The sequence below is a fragment of the Sceloporus occidentalis genome, unplaced genomic scaffold (genome assembly GCF_023333645.1).
Source record: "Sceloporus occidentalis isolate IW3139 unplaced genomic scaffold, rSceOcc1.0.p SCAF_7, whole genome shotgun sequence".
Lineage (NCBI taxonomy): Eukaryota > Metazoa > Chordata > Lepidosauria > Squamata > Phrynosomatidae > Sceloporus > Sceloporus occidentalis.
Genome location: NW_028316987.1, coordinates 43,449,929 through 43,471,467, shown reverse-complemented (window position 1 = coordinate 43,471,467; position 21,539 = coordinate 43,449,929). Strand labels below are relative to the sequence as shown.

The 21,539-nt window shown below is 38.7% G+C and overlaps 1 protein-coding gene and 1 pseudogene across 1 annotated transcript in view; both read right to left on the bottom strand.

The window, feature by feature from the left end:
* Nucleotides 1–503: 503 nt before the first annotated feature.
* Nucleotides 504–21,539, bottom strand: part of KIF15 (kinesin family member 15) — a 44,646-nt gene continuing 23,610 nt past the window's right edge. The window contains exons 21-35 of the mRNA XM_089532762.1: nucleotides 20,852–21,002; nucleotides 19,334–19,419; nucleotides 18,183–18,258; nucleotides 17,332–17,418; nucleotides 17,103–17,207; nucleotides 15,655–15,777; nucleotides 14,008–14,154; nucleotides 11,711–11,815; nucleotides 11,155–11,319; nucleotides 10,451–10,560; nucleotides 9,453–9,525; nucleotides 7,149–7,186; nucleotides 4,267–4,432; nucleotides 3,908–4,039; nucleotides 504–3,096 (exon numbers count right to left, since the gene is read on the bottom strand). Of these exons, the coding sequence (XP_089388888.1) occupies nucleotides 3,037–3,096; nucleotides 3,908–4,039; nucleotides 4,267–4,432; nucleotides 7,149–7,186; nucleotides 9,453–9,525; nucleotides 10,451–10,560; nucleotides 11,155–11,319; nucleotides 11,711–11,815; nucleotides 14,008–14,154; nucleotides 15,655–15,777; nucleotides 17,103–17,207; nucleotides 17,332–17,418; nucleotides 18,183–18,258; nucleotides 19,334–19,419; nucleotides 20,852–21,002 (1,624 nt within the window). The 3' untranslated portion in view covers nucleotides 504–3,036. The remainder of the gene's footprint in view (nucleotides 3,097–3,907; nucleotides 4,040–4,266; nucleotides 4,433–7,148; nucleotides 7,187–9,452; nucleotides 9,526–10,450; nucleotides 10,561–11,154; nucleotides 11,320–11,710; nucleotides 11,816–14,007; nucleotides 14,155–15,654; nucleotides 15,778–17,102; nucleotides 17,208–17,331; nucleotides 17,419–18,182; nucleotides 18,259–19,333; nucleotides 19,420–20,851; nucleotides 21,003–21,539) is intronic.
* On the bottom strand, nucleotides 19,826–20,540 carry LOC149309627 (BET1 homolog pseudogene; annotated as a pseudogene).

Here is a 21,539-nt window from a genome sequence, read left to right as displayed (position 1 = left end):
CATCATATCATTATACTAGAGTCTTTGCTTCACTATAAATTTATTTACTGCTTATCTATGCTTGTAAATAAAGCCTATCTCCCACCTGTGTCTTTTTAAATTGTGACTACAGTTAATAACTTCATCCCATTACCAGTTTTTCTATTCTCTTTACATTTCACAACCCTTCCCACTTAATGCATCTCATGAAATGGACTTGAATCCACAAGTTTATGCTAAATATATGTATCTCAAAGGTGCTGCAAGATCCCCCCAACCTTTCTTTTATAATAATCTTATTTTTAAAATATTTTTATTTTTATTCTCTTTCTCTCCTGGCTTTTCCTCAGCATGGGAACCAAGGCACTTACAACAAGGCTAAAACAGAAGAGAAATAAAAGAAACCTGATAAGACTGCCACATTGCGTTGTTATTGTGAAGGTGACACAATTAACCAAGGTATGATATTAAAACTTCATTCATTTTAAAAAGTATGAATTCATTTATTTATAAAAGCATGAAGACATCACATAACGTACAGCCTGCTGTTTTAGACACAGCAATGGTCGATAGTTGTTCCACAGCTGTTTTCAAACAGATATTTATATATATATAAAAAAACAAGTGCACAAATGAAGGACTGATTATTGCAGGATAAACTAACCCACCATAGCTGAAGAGTCTTCAAATAGTGTATAAATGGAGAGGGCAGTGGGAGGATATACACATTAAAAAACAACAACAAAAAACACAGCCTCTTAGCTTTGTAGCACTGAATGTATTTTAAAACTGTGAAAGGATATTGACTTGAACAACTCAAAACTTATAGTGGATAGCTAATTGTTCTTCTGCTATACAGTATATTAAAATATTTATTAGAAAACCAATAGGGAATGGGAAGGGGGAAAGGAATCCCTAATACAGGCATTTATTGCCTATTTACTGCAACTAACGACAACATGTATTTACCAAGAGAAGGAGATTTTATCTGAATCTGTGGACATCGGAGATGTCGTCTTTCTCTCCCTACACATATTCAATAAACAGAGGAAAGAAAATCGGGCTTTTATGAATATTACATAGAGCGCAGAAAGCTATATGATAGACACGAGCAATTAAAGATATTTAGACATCAATTTTATAAGCTAGCACTATTTTGAAAGAAATAAAACTACTCATTTAGGTACAAAATCCTTTTATATGTTGTCCTTGAAAAAATAATGCCTAATATGTGTAACTCCCCACTCCCCTGAGTTTTGAAAGTTGTTATAGCTGCCATAAAGTTACACTTCTGTCAAGTGTATCATGGACAAGGAGACGAGTTCACAACAAATGAACATTCAAAGCAGTAACAATACTTAGATCAGAAAGGTAGTTTGTCCAAGTTCCTAAAATACTTACTTTGGTGAAAGGGCACTCCTGAAAAAGTAACACTAAATATGAGAAATAGACCAATAGGACAAAGCAGTCCTTGGTTTCAGCAGGCACCCATTTGCCCTCCATTGCATCTACAGCATGGAGCAGCAGTATGCACTGTATAATCTCACAGGTTGCTAACATACAGCCTAGAGTCCACAAACTGAGTATCCTTTGCAGCTTCACCTAAGTACCAAAGACATTACATGCCTGTGCCATTTTTCATGCCAGAAAGTAGGATGCCAGTTCCCGCTTCTGTGTATTTTGCCAAGAAAGACAGTTATCTACCATTCTTACCTGCCACAGAAGAAATCTATTTTGTACATCTGTGTCCCTGCTTAATATGTAAAATGAAAACACAGTCTAGTTTTAACCTGGTTACTAAATATGGAGAATATGTGATTAGTAACTTGCCAATTCCCTCTACATTTTTTTCTCTCTCTAATAAGAATGATGGCTACGTTAGAGAAACTACGGCTTCATTTCACATTCAAACCATGTTATCCTCTAGTAAGAGTGATGGCTACTACGTTAGAGCAATTATGATATTTCATATTTTTTTCAGATTAGCACAATTCTGTTGCCTAATTCATATGACATGTTTAGAGTAAGCTGGAAACAAAACAGGCACAAAAGAGTGGAGGAGGGAGCAATTGAACCTGCAGCACTTTCACAGTTTGAGACATCTGACAATCTAGCACCCTACAATCTGTTGAAACAGAAACACCAGAACTAATTACAGACAACAAGCTACAGACCACCCTGCACTGAAAGTGTGGTCTTAACCCATAATTTTAATCAATCTTTTATTTTTATTTTTAAAGTACTATTTACAATTGAATTCACCTCAGAGAGATAATGTAATTATTTCATAAAATATGTCTCCCTCGTGTGTTTTGTTTTTTGGAGTGCTAACAGTTCAGTTATTTACAATAGATGACCACACTTTTTTTAGTGTGAAAAAGAAAACCTTGTGATCCTGTAAAATTAACAGGTTACAATATACAAATAAGACTCCAGGCTGGATGACAGAGCTGACCTCAATGCTTGACAGCGTTAGGCTAAACAAGAGGAGTACTTCCAAATATAACAACTAGTTAAAATGAAAGAAGACTAAGATATCAAATTCACATTGTCTATACTAACAGGTAGAAGACTGACTTGACATTTAATTGATAGCTATATACAAACAAACAAACAAACAAATCCAAAATGTACTTGTAGTAAATATTTGAGTAATAAAAAGGTGAATTAATTCATATTCCAAAGGCTGAATATAGTCTCAAAACTGAACATTCAAAATATATACATTGTAGAAAACACATCAGAGGTACTTCTAAGTCTAAAATTAGTCCAATTTGTGAGATCCACTGGCCTTCTTTGAAAGTCAGGAAGCCTGGAAGTTTAAGTATTATGGAGACAGAGGTGCTTTCAAGTGTTAATTCCTGGCACATAACATATGTGATTGGGACTGATTTGTCAGCTTAGCTCAGTAATACAGAAGATCCATCCGAGCAAAACCCATCCAGCTAATCAGTACTTGATGAAGAAGATATTTAGACTCATGGGAATAAGGTTAAGTGCTACTTTTTTTGCTTTGTAGATATTATTAATGTAGCACTTATTTCTTGATGCAGTAAATTATGATTCTTGACATCTTTCTTTCAAACAGGCATTTTCAACACGAAGTACTTCTACTTCCTGCAAAGATAAAATGGAAATTTTGTGTTTATTAGAAAAGCTATTTTCTGTCTCATCCCATTAGACAGTCCCTACCAGCCAGGAAGGCAAGGAATTACAAGACCATCTCTGATCCCATAGTGGTGATCCTTGATTCCATTATTATTATTATTATTATTATAATATTTATTTATATCCTGCCCTTCTCCCAAGACTGGGATTCAGGGCGACTTACAACGTTAAAAAACACCATACAGTTAAAACATACAAAAACAATACGTTAAAATGGGATTAAATTACTACAATAATTAAAATAATTTCAATGCTAAAATATCAATTACTTTAAAAAGGCAAAAAAGCTTAAAATACATTAAAACAATATAGTACCCCAGGCCATTCTTTAAAAGCATTCTGTTTTGAATGCCTGTCTGAAGAGGAAGTTTTCACCTGTCGGTGGAAGGCCATCAAAGAAGGGGCCATTCTGGTCTCCCTGGGCAGGGAGTTCCAGAGTCTAGGGGCAGCCACGGAAAGGCCCTCTCTTGTGTCAACACCAGCTGTACTTGTGATGGTGGTGGGATGGAGAGAAGGGCCTCTTTTGTGGATCTCAGAGCCCAGTTCCCTCTGTATCTAAAGCAGGGTTGGTGGGAGCATAGAGGAAAAACCCTCAAGGAGTCCAAGAAAGGATAAGGAAAGAACATGCAGTTTAGAAAAGAGTAGTGACAGAACCTCACCACAAATAGAGATTGCAAGCACACTGGACCTACTGTGTGAGGGCCTGGTATCCTGCTGTTCTAAAACCCCCAGGTCTAATTTGATTCCTGTTTAATGTTACCTCTATCAATTTAGCATGTTCCTTCTTCAGTTTGACAAGATACTGGATCTTCTGATTTACATTTTGGTGACCAACCAGTTTTCCATTCTCCTCAGCAAGAACCTCAATCTGTTTCCTTAGAAGGAACATCTCCTGCATTTCAAGGAGGAATCAGAACAATACTTGAAGGCTTGTACATGAAGGCATTAAAGCATATCTCAACTAGACCTTTTTAAAAAAAGAATTTGAATTAAAGTCTAATTAAAGTTCTATCAGATGTAGTACATAACTAATATTTTGTTCACTGGGTTTAGTCCACTCACTGTCACAGACTAATGGATCCAAAGCACAGTGAGTATTAATAAACCATGTTTACCCACCTTTTCAATTTTTATTCTTTCTTCACATGTTTCCTCCAGTTTTGATCTTATTTGCTGTTTCTCCTCAAATGCCTTTGATTCCAAAGCTTTTAATCGTTCCATCTCTTGACTCATTTCTTGAAAGGCAGTCTCTTTACTTCTAAGGTTACTTCTGGTTCTTTCTAACCTGCAGAAAAAAAGTTTATAACTAGGGGAATTAATTGTTACTTTGGATTACAAATTTAAGTTGTATCATTGTTTCACTAATCCTCCAAACACAACAGGGTACTGTTTTTTAAGAGCAGGTAGCACAAGGCAGCAGGTGAAGTCCCCTTCTTAATAATAATAAATAATAAAAAATGTATTTATATACCGCCCTTCTATAACCAGGGCGGTGTACAGCATTATAAAATACATGAATTACAAGTACATTAAAAACAATACAGTAAAAACATTCTGGCCAGCTTGGAGGGCATGTCCTGTAAAAGGAGGACACCTAGTCCCCTGATCTAAGAGCTGGGAGTATAATGGTGGGGAATTCATATTCCAAATCCCCTCCCTAAAAAATAACCTAATAATAATAATAATAATAAACATAGAGGATGGTGGGGAATTCATATTCTAACTCCCCCCCTACAAAAATAATTTAATAATAATAATAATTTAATAATCTCTGGAGGAGAAACCAACTCTCCCATTACCCTCCCTCCTCTCCCAAACTGTCTCTTGATATTTGCTTAGGACCTACATCTTATTGACAGAGCTATAAATGAATTTCTATGAATGAACTCTAATTTAACAGTGTTTAAATATAAGGTATCAAGTCAACAGCCTGATGATCTGTGGAAGCAGATGATTTGTACCTCTTCATGACTTTCATTAACTACTAAGTGGAATAAGCAGCTAAAGACAAATTAAAATCAAGTTTGTCCAGTGTTACAAATAAGATGTCCTTTCATCAATACAACACAGCAGGAAGATATAGGACCATGATGTAAAATCAGAGCTTGCCACTTCGGACATCTAAGATTCCACTGACAAAAAACTGTGCAGCTGCACTGATAACTGTACATCACTCTGTTTATCCATTTTACACTGTTTCTGTATTAAATTCCATACTTTTTTTATTTCAGCTTAACAATATTGCATTTATTATACTACTTGTCCTTCCATCTCACAAAGTAATGCCAAGAACACCTTTTTGAGTATACCTCAAAGTCGCATCTGGGGTAGAGGATAATTGTATATTCATGTATGAATGTACAATTTCAAATTAACCTTTACTAGATTTATGCTAGTAAGAGCCATTTTAAAACTAGAAAGCAATCTTGCACAAATATTAGTTTGTTCCTGCCACCTACTGGCTGAAAACAAGAACTCCGACATTTCAGAGCAAAGCCATTCTGCTTCAAAGGCAGGCATACCTCCAACAAAAGCCAATAACAAAGAAGCTTCACTAAAGTTTTTTATACCTACCCAGGCCTTATTTAATATCTTGGTCCTCTACCCAGCTGGAAGTTGTTTTTTTAACAGTATGAGCGCATTGGGAGGATGGTGAAGGCAATGCCTCAAGGCGCCCTTTTTATCTCAGAGATATGCGAAGACTCCTTGGGGCTGTACAAACCACCCCTAAGAGTCAGTCTGCAGCCATCCCTTTTAGTGCCAGATCGGGGTTGCGGCAACCACATGCTGTGGCCCTGATCTCATCTTTCTGCAGTGCAAAAAGGAGCTGCAAAAAGCCACGGCTTTTTGGCCCTCCTTTGGCGCTGCATCATCTAGACGCAGCACCAGAGGAGTGCCATGATGCCGCCCAATGTGTGGTGCTGTGCACAGCGTTATGCCGGCCTGGGGGCAGTCGGGGTGTGCATCATGTGGATGCCATGCCCCAATTCTGCTTCCAGGCCGACCTTAATGGCCGATCTGTACAGCCTATTTGTGAATGACACTTGCCCAACACCCACCCTTAATACATCTTCCCTAAATGTATAAGGGTTTGGGTCCCCAGTATCTTCCTCTTATAAGTTTTTAATCTATGGTATTCTATTTCCTGTGCATTTAGGGTTATGAATTCACTCAGGCAGAAGCCTTTCTTGTAATAAACAGGGGGGGGGGGAACCCCCACAGGCTACCCAAACAAAAAAAATAAGAGAAGTGGGAAATAGTGAAAGAAAAACTAATCCCTGGATACATTTTGGAGGAAGTCTTCAATATTTTTTAAGAATTGTTTACTTATGCAAGGCTTGCTTGACATGGTTGTTTATTTTACAGTGATCCCCCCACATTCCCAGGGGTTAGGGGGTGAAGACCCCAATGAATGTGGGGGGAAAAGCAAATAAGAAAACACTATTCTTCTTACCTGAAGGAGCACCTCTCTAGGAATTTCTAGGTCCTTCAGCACAACTGGAGGACCAGCACACAGAATCATGCTGGAGGATTGACAAATGCTTTGACAAGTATTTTCTATAGAAACGTTTAGGTTCTCCAGCACAACTCTATGGTCAACTTCTGGTAGTGTTGCACTGGAGGACCTAGAGAGTCCTAAAGAGAACAAATTAATCAAAACTGCAAATAATCACATCCGCAAAAGTGGAGGACCTATTGTATATGCGCATATTGTTAGTTTTGAACAAAACATTTGCTGAAACATGTTGAAATGCCCTTCTTTTTTGGGATGCAGGAACCTACCCCTACTTTTTCAATGTTATTTCTGCCCCAAGCACCAATTTTTTTGTTAAAGTAATGCCTGGGAACACATCTACTTCATTAATTGAGGTATACCTAAACTTGTCTTCTTGATCTCCAAGTGTCCAGTTTTGTGTAGGCTCAGTGTTGCTGCAAGTGAACTGTTAAGACTTAAAATACTTATTTTGATGTATTCATTATAAGTTAATTATTAGACTTACTCTGATTTAACCTTCAGCATTTCTTCTATTACTTTATTCTGGAAAAGAAAACAGAAATGTTACAGAACTTCAGTATTCTGGAGTTATACCAGAAGTGATCAGTTGATCAGTGGCAGCCAGGTTATTCACTTAACCTGGAGGATGAGAGAAAAGGGGGCCTCACGGGGGCAGTGAGGAAAAAGACATTAGCTGGAGTTAGCATGGCGGCAAGAAGGAACTTTCTCACTTGGATCCTGCTTAAGCTTTGCCAGAACTTGGTTGGCAGGTTGGAGCTGCACTACTGTAAATTTACAGCGCTATATAAATAAAGGTTAATAATAATAATAATACTGCTTTTGCTTTCTTTTGAGACAGGCTGACAGAAAAAGTAGCTGAAGAAACAATGTTTAGGTGGGGAGTGACCTGAAGCTATGTGGGGAAGAGCATCCAGGGTTGATTCTTCAAAGGAATCCTTTGCCTCTCTCAGACTGAGAGTCCTTCCTCACTGGGGAGAAAAGTGGGAAAGCTGGCTGCTTCTAAACCCGGCAAAGAAGGATTGAGTGTCCTTCTTTGCTGGGGAGAAGCTTCTTCCTTTGTACCTAGTCACCTTGGGAGCAGCTGCAAGGTCAGCAGAGGCGAGAGGCCTCTCGGTCGATGTTTGAACAGCTGCTTGGTTGCTGCTCCCAAGGTGACCAGGTGCATAGGGAGCAGCAAAAGGTATGCTGGCTGGCCATCTGCTTGGTTGCTGCTCCCAGAGTTACCAGGTGCAAAAAGGAGCAGCAACCAAGCATGCTGGCCTTTGCTGCAAGAAGCGTCTTGGTCACTGCTCAGCCAGTTACTCAGTTGCTGCTTCCAAGGTGATTAGGTGCAAAGGGAACAGCAATTGAGAAGCTTCTTGCCTGTGCCAACCTTGCAGCAAAGACCAGCATGGGCAAGAGGCTTCTCAGCTGCTGCTCATTTGGTTGCTTGGTTGTTACTCCCTTTGCACTTGGTCATTCAGTAGCAAGCAAGTAATCTGGTCTTTCTTTTGATGTAAGGCCAGTGTGGCACAAGGAGGAGCAGGCTTGGGCTACTACCGTTGCTGAACTTGCACATGAAAAGCTGAGGAGGCAGTGGTGGTGAGCTGGGCATAGCTGATTGGGACGCCATTGCCCAGTTCGCGGCAGTACAAACTGTATCTAGTATCAAGAAATAGGCATGGGGAGGGCCCCTACAGTTGTCACTCAAGAAGAATGTGAATGATAGCCCCCAAAAGCTTGGGAACTAGTGGTCTAGATCAATATGCAAAGGGATATTGTAACACCTCTAAGACTAATTGGGAGAAACAAAGAAGTTGGTAGCACAAGCTTTTGTAGACTAAAGTCTACTTCCTCAGATGCATCTGAAGTAGATTGAAAGCTTTGCTACCAACTTCTTTTTTTCTCTCAGTCTCAAAGATGCCATATCTTTGCATGTTAACATACTTGCTATTGCTGGAAAGTTCATAGTAATGAGTAACACATTCTGAGAAGCTGCCATAGCAACATCTCTTTCCTCCTAAGAGAAAACAGTGATGTAACAGTAAATTACTGGTTAGACAATTATATACATACACGCATTCCTTGCCACTCTCAAGATTTTTATGATCATCTTGGGGAGTAATGGGGGAAAGAGAACTGCCATGCTAAAAAGGACAGAAATCTGACTGAAGATGCAGGAGAGGACAGCCCCTGCCCACTGATCATCAGAAGTGCTTCAATCTGAGCAAGAAGGTGTTCAAAATCTTGTATTCTTCACTTTTTTAGCATAAAAATCTAACACTACTAAAACAGCAGTTGAAAATAGTTAAAGTTATACCTATTGTTCAAGTTAAGCCTTGAAGAACAAACATATACAAAACATGGAATAATTTTAACTACTGTGTATACTAATGTGTAAGTCTAGAATTTTTTCTCCAAAACATTGAGCCAAGCAAACTGAGTTGACTTATCCACAGGTCAATGTATGTACTGTACTTTAACTCCTATTAAAAAAGTAATCACCCCCTGGTGAAAGGGAAGAGTATAATTTGTCCTGGAAGCACTTACCCCCCTCCTTTACTCTTTCATCCATCCAGCCTTTGGTGTGAGCACAAACAGTTATATCTGCCAGAATGTTTCAATTTTTTTGGCATTGTTTTCTTTTGCTTAGTCCTATACATCCTTTGTTATATGGCCCTAAGTTTTACTCTCGACTTTTCCAATGGTCAGATCGAAATCGTTAATTTTGGCTCTAAAACCTGCTGTTGACTTATACATGAGGTTGATTTATAGTTGCGTATACATGGTAATACAAAAGATGCAATACCTTTGCCAGTTTCTCTTCAGCTAGTTCTTTTTCTTTCTCTCTTAGATCTTGAATACCTGGATTTTGTGTACCACTGTAAGAAACCCAATAATTTATTTTATTATTTAATTTATATCCTGCTTTTTCCCCAAATGGGACTCAAAGTAGCTTATAATATAAATTAAAACAGAACACATAAAACATCATGGAGTACAAAGTTTAAAAAGTATTCAATCGTACATCCAATCAAAATACTAATTTTAAGATATTAACATTAAAACAATAAAAAAACTTAAAGTGTTTATTATATACTAAAAAACCCCCAGCATGCCTAATTGTGTTTCACTCTAGCCTGGTGAGCTAAGGCTGGAGGAAGGAAGGTCTTTCCCTGCCAGTGAAATGACAGCAGAGAAGGAGCAGTTACAAAGCTTAGGAGCAGCCACTCTTGTGTCCTTACCAGCCATGACTGGGAGGGTAGGGGAATGGAGAGAAAGCCCTCCTGCAAAGATCATAAGACTGACAGGCTCACATGTGGAGATATGAACATTCAGATAGAAGGAAACCCACTGCAGTGACATTGACTCTCTCAGCCTCAGAGGAAGGGATCTTGCCAAGAAAACCCCATGATAGGTCGCCATAGGTTGGAAACAACCTGAAGGCACACAACAACAAATTTTGTGAACTAAGTTTTGGGAGGAGTGGAGGGAATGCAAGGCCTACAGGGGAATCTCCCTGGGCTGTATGCAGCCTATGTAGTTCCTACCCCTGAATTATACTAATGCTAAGGATCTTAGTTCCCACCACTATCTTGTGCTTTGGAGAAGACAAAAGGAAAAGGTGCCTTTTCCCTTGCCATTTTTCCAGATTTCATCTTTTCAACCTCGCACTCAGCAAACAGAAATGTAATTGTACAGCTTCTTGGGGGCTTGCCACGTCCACCCTTCTCATTCATTTCAAACTATTTGCTCTAATGTTGCAGGAAAAAAAAAGACATTACTAAACATGAAAGTGATTTGTACCTGATACGCATTCCTCTTCTGGCTTCTTCAAGTTGGCTCTGCAGATTTCTGTTATTTTCCATTAATACCTGAATTTCCAGACGAGTATTTTCCAATTCACATAATTGAGTCTAAACCAAAGAGGACAACATGATTTAGTTGATTAAAACAAGCTCTTCACTTCAGTACTTTTGAGTTCAAACTTGCATGTTTATGTATTAAATATATATATTTAAGACATTTCTTTAGTATTGGAGGAGCTACTTGTGAAAGCAATGTCACTGGCCAAGACCTGCTGTACTTTTAGTGTAACCTAAGTATATGCCAGCTGTATTACACTGGATTCCACAGCTCTGCAAAAAGCACCACAGCTTTCATATTAATTTTTACACAATGATCAATTAGTTTCTTACCAACTAAATCAAAAGTTAGAAAGCGAGCTCTGCGTAGAATCACTGTTTGCGCTAAGGAATAGACTTACACAATCTCTGAAAAAGCACAACCACTTTCACAATGATTTTCATTCTACCACTGTGCTCCAAGAGGATTATGGCCTTAGTTGTCTGCTCAACAGACTGTGGTTCTTCCTATCATTTTTACAATGAGTTCTCACAAGATGACTGAGACTGAATTTTCAAAATGACAACACAAAACACTTAATATGGACACTACAGTAGTCCAAAAATCATCAAATTAGAACTATACAATCTAAATAAAAAACTCACCTTCAGTCTTAGAATTTCATTATTTTTAGCATCTCTTTCTTCATTTAACTCAGCAACAAGATGTTCCAGGTTAATTGCAGATGCTCTCTGGTCTGCTATCTCCTGCTCGTGTGTTTCTAATAGCTTTGCAAGATTTGTGTCAAAGCAGGGTGGAGTTTTGGGAGTCTATAAAGCAAACACAAAAACATTTGAACTGTTGAACAGAACACCACTTTTACATATACCACAAGTATTTGTAAAGTCTTGATGTAAGTTGTGTTTGTGGGTGCTTTGTTTTGCAATAATATACTAACAATTTGGAATATAATTTGAATTGATTAACAATGACAAAGTCTAGTCCCATGTGGGGAAAGGTATACAGTAATATAATGGTACAATGAACAACACAGGTTGCAATTGTAATTCAGTGACTGCTATTGCAAGAAAAATAGAAATTTTGTACTACTAAAATACAAATGCTTCTGATAGCATTCTTTACCTTGTTACACATCAGTATCTTTCAATAATAAAGATATTCTATATATATCTCATCAAAGCAGAATATTCTCAGTTATACCTGTGGAAGTGCAACAGCAGCAGATTCCATAACACAGTCTAGCTGGTGCATTTTAGATTCATATTCAGCCCTCCTGTTTTCCAGTTCTTTTGTCTTTTTGTCCAGCTATATAAAATGCAAACAGATTAAAAAGGTAATACATTTTGGTAAAGGTCTATGCAAGAGCACTGCTTAGGTTAGACTGTTACACAGATGCAATGTGCAGACATCTTGTTACAGGCCAGGCAAATTTTAGTTCTCAACTCCTCAGCCTGTATATATACCATTTAAATGTTTTTGTAGCATTAAATAAGGACAGATAACCTGGTAGAAACCTATAGATAGTAGAATATAGAGCCTAAGATTGATGATAATGTCTGCCCATTTTCTGTCTTAGAAAAAAAAGGAAGGGAGAAAAAATGTTCAGGTTTTCAAGTCTTGGAAGAATGTCATTATGTTTCTTTAACGAAAATAAACAAACCCCACAAAGAGTGACCTCAGATCACTCTGCAAATTAGTACATTAGAGACATCTAACAACAAGTAGCAGGGAGCATGCTAAAAGTGGGGTGTGTATTAGACTCGAGTGTACAGAACAAAAAGGTAGGATGTAAACCTCTGATTGTATAAAGTATTAAGAAGGGAATAAGAGCTAAATTTAGGCTGCAATTCAGCATGCCTCCACTGCAGGAAGACAAAGACTACATGTGGCCTACCTAGAAAAAGTTTCTGATAAGCCCTGACATGCCACCCTAAAAGGCTGATTCTGGTATGGCTAGGAGATATATGCTTGCTTGTGATTAATGCAGTTAAGTCCCCTATGACTATCCTGAGGAATATGGTGACTTAAAATAAACTATGTGACTTAAAATAAGAGGCCTTATATGTAATATAATGGAATAATAATGCCTTACATACAATGGCAATGAAGTTGAAGTACCCAGGCATTGCTATGTCTGTGATTCTCCCTGAAGGGAATGTACGTGTATGTATATATCCATGAATACTTATAATAGCCCAAAATAGTTTCAAGACTGAGTCTGTTTTTCCCCATATAAATATCTTGGACCTCCCAAGACCTGTTATTTAAGTGGATATTTGATGTTAGTCTGACCTGTTTGGTATAAGCACTATCATAAGTTGGGAACTCTGGTGACCAGAAATTGCTAAAGGTGATCTCAAACAGAGTCCAGAACTAGCAGACAAGTGGTAAGGACCTTTGTGATAAATGACAGAGGTATTGTTAAATGACAGAGGTACTGTTACATTTTAATGAAGAGATATCGCAGAAGTGATGAGATAACAACTGTCAAATGAGATGGGAAGTTGGGGAGACGTGCAAAACTTCAAGATGGTTCTGAGGACAGGTTTTTTTAAAAGTCTGAAAGCACCATGAGGTTTTTGTCTGCTTTTGTTTCTCTTTCTCATTAAGCAGACCATGAGGACCTGAAGCTGCACCAAAGCTGAGGCATTTGCAAAGAACTGGGACAAGGTGAGGATAGAATAGGCAATGCAAATAGAGCAGTGGTGGCCCAGATTGGGACTGAACACATGCAGCTGCTGTGGTCCTGGCACAAATGGTGCCAGCATGGTCTCCTGCCACTATCTGGCCGGTCTGTTTTGGGCCTATGTGCTCAAGTCTTAGGCTCTTTCTCCACCATAATTTTAATTTAATTTGTTTTATTTATATACCGCTATTCCAAAGATCATAGCGGTGAACAGCAAGTAAGCTAATTAGCAAGTAAGCTAATTTGCCCCCAACAGTCTGGGTCCTCATTTTAGCTCCCTCCTCGGAAGGATGCAAGCCTGAGTCGAGCTTGGGCCCTTTTGCTGGTCTTGAACTCGCAACCTTGTGGTTTTGAGTGAATGGCTGCAGTACAGGCATTTAACCACTGCGCCACCAGGGCTCCTATGACCAGCAGAAGGAGATTAGAAGCTTTTGCTTTGACTTTCAATTAACTGCATTTTATGGCTAGGCCTAAACTTTAACTGTGGTTTATTGAAAGCAAGTTAACTGTGTAAACCACAATCTAAAGCTGGCTTTTTCCAGCTTCAGTTAAGATTAACTACAATCTGTTCAGATGCAGGAATAACCCTAGAGTAACAACCAAAGTGCAAACCTTTGATGAGTGCCAGTTGCACTGGAGAAGAGAAGCTGATGAGGTCAGGACTCGTTCCCATTATGCTATCTGAACACATTAATTCTTGCAACACACACACACACACACACACACACACACACACACACACCAGAGCCGATCATAACGTTTGTTTCCTTTCTCTCCCAACACTTTTAATGGTAAGAATGGTCATAATTACCTGCTCCTGAAGTTCTTGGATTAATGTTTCTTTCCTAATTATGTCTTCTTGTGCAGACTGAAGAAGTGCTGCATGATTTTTAGAAGCTTCAGTTAACCTGCTTAGCTGCTCAGAGGTATGATGCAATTCTTCACAAAGTATCTCCTTCTATGTAAATAAAGAACAGTATCAATATTAGCACAAGTGATAACACTCGACACATAGTCTTCACTTTCCTTTTCCTCAGCACCTTTTAAAATAAATGCAATCATTTCCCAGTATTTAAAATGCATGCACTGAATTTCTACCCAAAATGATCTTAGTTTAAAGTCGATTATTTATTTATGTAGGTTATTTATGCAGCACCTTCACTATTTCTGCCTCATACACTGTTTTAACCACATAACACAAATATAGCTTAGATCAAGGTGGAAGGTACAAAGGAATTGCATTTTGACAGTAAAATTAAGATGTAAATCAAAACTACAGGTTTCTGTTATGTCTAGACATTAATGAATTTCCTTGTGGTAGTGCAAGCCTTCAAGAAACAAACTGTTCTCTCTCACCCCCACCCCACAAAATACTTGTCTAAAATACTATCTGCATCACTTGTATATAAGGCCTTACTTCCCTGATGCAGGAATGTAGCTGTAATTCTAGCTCCCACGTTGCATTTCATCCATGCACTGAGCACTTTCATATATATATATATATATATATATATATATATGAAACACAGAACAGAAGAAACTAACCATTTGTTGCAACTCCATGCAATCTAGATATCTGCTAGCAAATACAGTACATGCCAAATCAGAGGCCCTACACACGTAGCAGCTTGGACACATTGGTCCCTATGCAACAAAAAATGCTTCAGATACAATGCTGAATTAGATAGTGAGACTGAAAATGAAGTCTCCACTTCTGCTCAGTAAGGTAAGGCCTTCCCTGTGGATAAGTTAATAGAGATAAAATATATTCACATTGGAAGCCTGTCTTCCATAGTGTATACAACCTATCTGCAGTAGAAGCTGTTCTGCTAGATTTTTAAAACGTTGAAGCTACTTGCTACTAGCAAGAGAAAACAAAACACAATGCTGGAACACTCTGCAAAAGGAAATAAGATATTCCTCAACTGGGAAAATTCTCCAATCAGAAATAAGAGATATTTCTCCTGCTGAAGAGGACCAAGCAGGATATGATTTGCAAAGCCCTGCTTCTGGAGGCAACAAATGGAATAATTCACTCTCAGATAGCTTCTAATAATAAAAGAGAAAGAAATGGAAAATGTGCAACATGTATATATAAAAATATATAATAATTATTCTGCCCATGAATAAGGCTAAAGACACATATTCTTTGGAGTGCCTGTTAAGATGAAATAATGCCTACTGAACTCAGTGGTGCTTTCTCCAGAGTGTAATTAAAGTATTGCCGCCTAACTCTTGTATTCCTTTTAGTGGTTTCAAATCACTGACTAAAACATTCAAGACAAAACTACCAGAAATTTGTTAAGAGATCAAAACTGCTGTCCAGTACATGGCTAAGGGAAGGTTTTCCTTTTCCTGTTTTAACTAAATGAGATACTTTTATATGAACTTTTTCGTATAGCAATCCGACATTAAAAAAGAATGTATGAAATATCAAAGACACCATAAAAAGTTTTACCTCAATTTTGTCAGCTGCTTGTATTCTCTCCAAGGTCTCTTTCAGCCCTTCAATTTGCCTTTCTTGGTCTTCTACAATTGTTTTGCTGTCTTCTTTTGCAACCAAAGCAGAATTATACTTACACTGAAAAAGCAAGAATATCTATGATTATGGTAAAAACACTCATGTATTAGAGCTGCATGATTAGTTGAAGAAATCCATTCTGATACATATTATTAAAACTACATTCAATACTTCAATTCGAAAACTCAAATATATAGTGACATGAAAAATGTCACAAAACAAGCCTCCTAGCAAAATATGATTGCTGCCTAACAATATTACAATGTATGGTTCGCATGCAGTTACTGGATGCCTCTTCAAATTCTTTTTGTAGACTTTTAAGGAAACATTTTAAGCATCCAGGTTTCTAGCCTAGTATATACGTTTCAAAATCAATATGTCATTCTTCCAGGGGGAAATGAGTCCCTGCTATGTCCAATTGGAATTAACACAGTAGGGATCACCCTGTGCTTTCAAGTGAGTTCCCTGCTGTTATTACCAACTGAAGGTAACAGGGACTTTTTGTCCTATTGCCTGCCATTGCTTACAGAAACAATCCAAATAGTTTCTGTAAGCAATGGTAGGCAATAGGAACTATGCAAACAGTTCCTGAGTGTTTCCTCATGCAGGGAAAGAGGGAAGAACAATCTTGTTGCCTCTCAGCTGGCATACTTAGGAAGCTCTTAGGAGTGCTACCTGACAGTGAATGATTTCTCTATCCTTCTTCTGGATGGCAAGTAACTCTGGGGGAGTCAAAAACACTTTTTTCACTTGCCACTTTCAATACATTTAGAAAGGGTTAGCTGAGAGCCCTTCACTCTAGCAGCCCTGTCTGGAGAGGAGAATGGGTGAGCAAAGGTTAGCTCCCAGCTAAGTGCCCAGTGAAAATGTTCCAGGGACCCGAGGATATCATGGATATGGCTGTACCTCTTGGCATGATCTGAACTGTGGAGGGCCTGGGGTTAGAAAATCTAACCCCACTATTTTATTTTACTTCACTAGTCCTATATTAGAAGAGCTATAAAGTTTTCAGCCCAGCACAAGCATCAGAAGCATTCAATACAAACTGCCTTGGGTCCCACTCCAGGAGAAAGGCGGCATATAAAATAATAATAAAAAGAAGGTGTTGAAAGTACAGTGCACCCTTGCTTTATGCGGGGGATCTGTTCCTGACTCCCCTGCGTAAAGCAAATTACACATATGCTCGAGCCCCATTTAAATGAATGGGGCTCATGCATGTGGCGGTGCGCATGTGCCCCATTAGTCCCTATGGGACGTGCCGCCCCTATGTCCCCGCATGGCTTTCAGCATATGCTGAAAGGCGCGTATAACACGCGTATTCAAGCTTCTGTTATTCTACTTTGACACACCATTCCTGGAATTATCTGGGCAAGAACAGAACATACTTTTAAGTCCTCCAGCTCACATGTGAGTCCTTCTATGCACTCCGTCTTCTGACAGATAGATGTTCTCATCTCCATAATTTGGCTCATCAGATCTGATACAACTTCCTAAAAGAGCAAGGCAACGTTAATTCTGATTTTGCCAAGTCATAGAATTCTGTATTACAAAAATGCAGTCACTTGATTTTTTCCCCTTTATTATATTTGTACCCAGTCTAAGTTGGACACATACCTTTTCAGCAGTATTTGTCTTCTGCAGTGAAGCAATAACTACTTCAGCAGCAGTTAAGCTTTGTTCCAGTTTCAGCACCTTGGCTTCCTAGAAAATTGGGTTCAAAGTATGTATATGAGACAGAAAATATGATAGTAAAGAATCAAAATGCTTTAGTTTTGCACAGCTAGGATTAAATCTTCAGTCATATTCCACTGACACGTCATCTAGTAAACGAACTGTCTTACCCATCAAAACTAAGGACTTCCGCTTTGCTCCCATTCCCCAAACCTGTGGCAATGCCTTAAAACAGGGGTAGGCAACCTGCGGCCCACGGGCCGGATGCGGCCCAGCGAGGCCTTGGGACCGGCCCCAGCCTGGTCCTGCCACTGATTGCCGCCGGGGCCTTTGGCCTCTCGCGCGCAGGGGCAAGGAGGGCAATTGTCTATAGATGCCTCAGAAACATGCATTTATATTAACATTTTTTAAAAAATCAGCAAATTTTTTTGTGTGTCCTCCACTTTTTTTTTAAAAAGTGTCCACTATTTGAAAATGTTGTCCTACATTTGTCCCGGTTTGTTTATTTATTTAAATTTTTAAAAAATTATTTAATTATTTATTTTTTGGCTTCGGCCCCCCAGTTGTCTGAGGGACAGCAACCCGGCCCCCGGCTCAAAACGGTTGCCTACCCCTGCCTTAAAAGAAAGCTCAGGAGAGTTTCACAGCCCTCCAGAATTGCTTTTTGGGGGGAGACATGGGGTAGGGATCTGTCTCTTCTTTATTCTGCTGTTCTGTTCAGTTGGCAGAGATTCACTGTTGATCATGCCCAGTAAGCACATACTTAAATTCAGAATATTTGAATTGTAATGTACCTGTTGCTCATATCTTGACACCATTTCAGAGGACTGTTTCTCTAGCTCCATAATTTGAAGATCTTTCAAGTGCTCCCTAGAAGACAAAAGATCAATCTTTTTCAGATTATTCATTTAGCACAAATAATCTAAGCTACTAAAAAGAGAATAAACATTGCTTTTTTGTTTCTTGCAATCAAGAAACCAGAAGATGATTAGCACTTGAAGGGCAGCTATGAAGGAACTAGACAAGATCCTAAAATACCAAGATATATCACTGAATACTAAAGTTACATTGCCCATGCCATTTCTATGTATGGTTGTGTAAGCTGGACAGTGAAAAAAAGGGACGGGAAGAAAATCAACTAATCTGAAATGTGGTGCTGGAGAATAGTTCTACAGATACCATGGACTGATGCCAAGATGACTAAAGTAAAACGGTTATACTTTGGTTATATCATAAGACAGATCACGAGAAAAAACAATAATGCTTGGCAAAGTGGAAGGCGGTAAGCAAAGAAAAAGACTGCACTGCAGCTGAAATAGACTCAATCAAGAAAGCCACAGCTCTGAGTCTGCAAGACCTGAAAGGTGCTGATGATGACAGGTTTGCTTGGAGGACTCTCATCCATAGGGTTGCCATGGATGTAAGTCAACTTGGCAGCAGTTAACAACAACAATAGTATATTGTCCAAATCTAATATATATTGCAATGATTTTGCCCACAAAAGTGACCTCACAAAAATACAAATCAACTTTATTAAGTGATGCAACTTCCAAATACAAAATATTATTCAATGGCGCGTTACAGAGTGCCCAAGAAGGGCGCTCTGCCGCTGCCGGTTGCTGCATCCAGGAACCGCAGTGCCCAAACCGCGCGGTTCCTGGACGCAGCCGAAAAGAAGTGCCCTGGAGGTGGCGCCATGAGGCACTAGTTGCGCACTCACGGCATCACGTCTGCTGTGCGACATCTGGACGCTATGCGTCCGCGACATCAAAATGGTGGCCCTCGTGTGGACGGGCGCCACCATTTTGTACGGACTCAGTCCGTACTAGGGTTGAGGGGCATCAGGAAGTGACGCCCCTTCTCAACCCTACTACGCCCCTTCCTAATCCTAGTACGGACTTTAGGCATGTCTGTAACGCGCCAATGTTTCATATAAGCAACTCACCTGGAATTATGCTCTTTATCTTCCTGCAACTGCATAGTAAGTTTCTGATTATGTTCTTTTTCACTTTCTAATAGGGCCAACAAACTCTAAAATGTAATAGATGTTAAAGTATTTAGCACAAGGCCACAAGGATTTCCATTTTCTGAGTCGCACAAATATTTACATGAACAGATACTGTATTCTATGATTAGGCACATACTTAATTACAAAGTAGACATGCTGCTTTTGAATAGGAAAAAGCTTTTCTTTATAGTATTAACAATGTACTTCATCAACAACTAATTTTTGTTTCCATAAAGTTCTTGCATTTGAACCAATTCCAGTTGAAGGAGCCCTAAGAAATAAGGGTTTTGAAATAGAAATATTTCTGGTCTGATAAATAGTACGTAATGCACAAAACAGAGCCAGATGCATTAATCTTTAATGTAGTTTCTCATAAAGACTTTCAAAGAGTACAGAATGGCACTGATAATCTCACAGGAAGTGTCTGAATCACCTCAATTTAATAATCTAGCAAATTTCAAAAAGGACAAACAGGGAGAACAGCATCATGTAGCGTAGTTTTGTCTGGCTTCCACTGGAGAGGGTTTTCACTTTTCCCACATTGCACCAAGAAATCCAGATGTTGAATCAAAGTCATTGTCCATGTCAGCCAGTAATTTATTTTGTTGTTTCACTTCTGCTCCAATTTTCAGCAGTGATTTTTGAATGCAATTTTTTGTTAACTTTTCATTTTCTTCCTCATAAACACTTTATCCACTATTGGCATAACCATAATTGCCAACAGCAGCTCCTTACCCAGCCTGGTCATCGTCATCTTTGCCGGTAGCCCTCGTCAGCCACAAACCAGCTCTTCTGGTCACCAGACAAATGCTACATATTTATTAACAGGAACTGGCATACCATTGCTATTTTTATGCAAAATTATGCAGGTTGAACTTCAGTTTGATACAAAAATTAACTGCCTGTGTTAACAATAACTTCTAATATCAACCAAGGAGTTCCTTAGTACATAAGACAGGTGAATGCCTGCAAAGGATGCTTCCCTTTCTTTCATGTTACTAAGGCCCAAAATAAATGGGCCAAATAAAGTGGCTCCCAGCTGCTTCGGGAGGGTGACATTTATATGCAGCCGGAAGCCGCATAGAGACTGTGGCAAGAGCCATCCAAAAAGAAGCTGATTAAATCTGTTCTTGCCGGCCGGCATGTTTGGGAGTGGCGGCTTGCTTTGGGAGTGGGACATATGGTTGCTGCAGGGCTGGCTCGATCAATGCTGGAGTGACCAGAGGCCACTCCTTCCAGGTCATCTGCTTCGGTCCTACCATCACCTACAATGTACTTGATAAATCATGGAGCTACACGTTTACATGTGCATTCATGCAACACATTGTTAAGTGTTGTTAAGTGAGATATCCATGTATATTTTCTTTACCACTACTGCAAGTTATTTTGCATCCTACTTATAACTTTATATTATATAATTCTGAATAATTAAGTGATAAATGTGCATAGACTCACCTGAAGCTCAGTTTTTAGTGTTTCATTTTCCTGCTTGCTGTCAAGAATCTGCTGTGTCAGTTGGTCTGTCTCAAATTTCAATATTTCTTGGAGATTGTCATAGTTATCTTGCAGACTTGTTTTTTCTTCAAGGAGTTTTTCATACTTTAGTCTTCAATGAAATAATTTCACATTATCATGAGCATGTATTTTGGTTAGCACCTCTGAAGCTTTAAAATAAAATGTGTATGCATCGCCTCAAGGATTAGTGGTATTCCAAAGTGGATGTTTCCAAATTTGAATTCACCTGAAGCTTTCTTAGCAATTTTTATTTGAAAAGACACAAATACAGTGTCTCCAAAACTGATAAGGTTTCTTCAGGCACTCCATATAAGAAAACACCAGGGTGGAGTTACTAATGAGGAAATATTGCTTATTAGACACTATTATGAATAAATCAAAGCATTATGAATACATTAATATTTTAACAAATATTTGAACCAGCATTTAACCAAACACTGAAATTCATTGTGTTCCAGCATTCCATCTACTAAAATAGGAATAAGCTTTTTCTTATACTTTCAGAAACTAATGTTGCAGGCAAAAAACAAACAAACCATTGCTTTTAGTAGAACTGAATGAATATTATATAAATGTTAATTACCTCAGTAGACTGAAGTATTTCTTGGGCAAAGCACATGAAATCCCA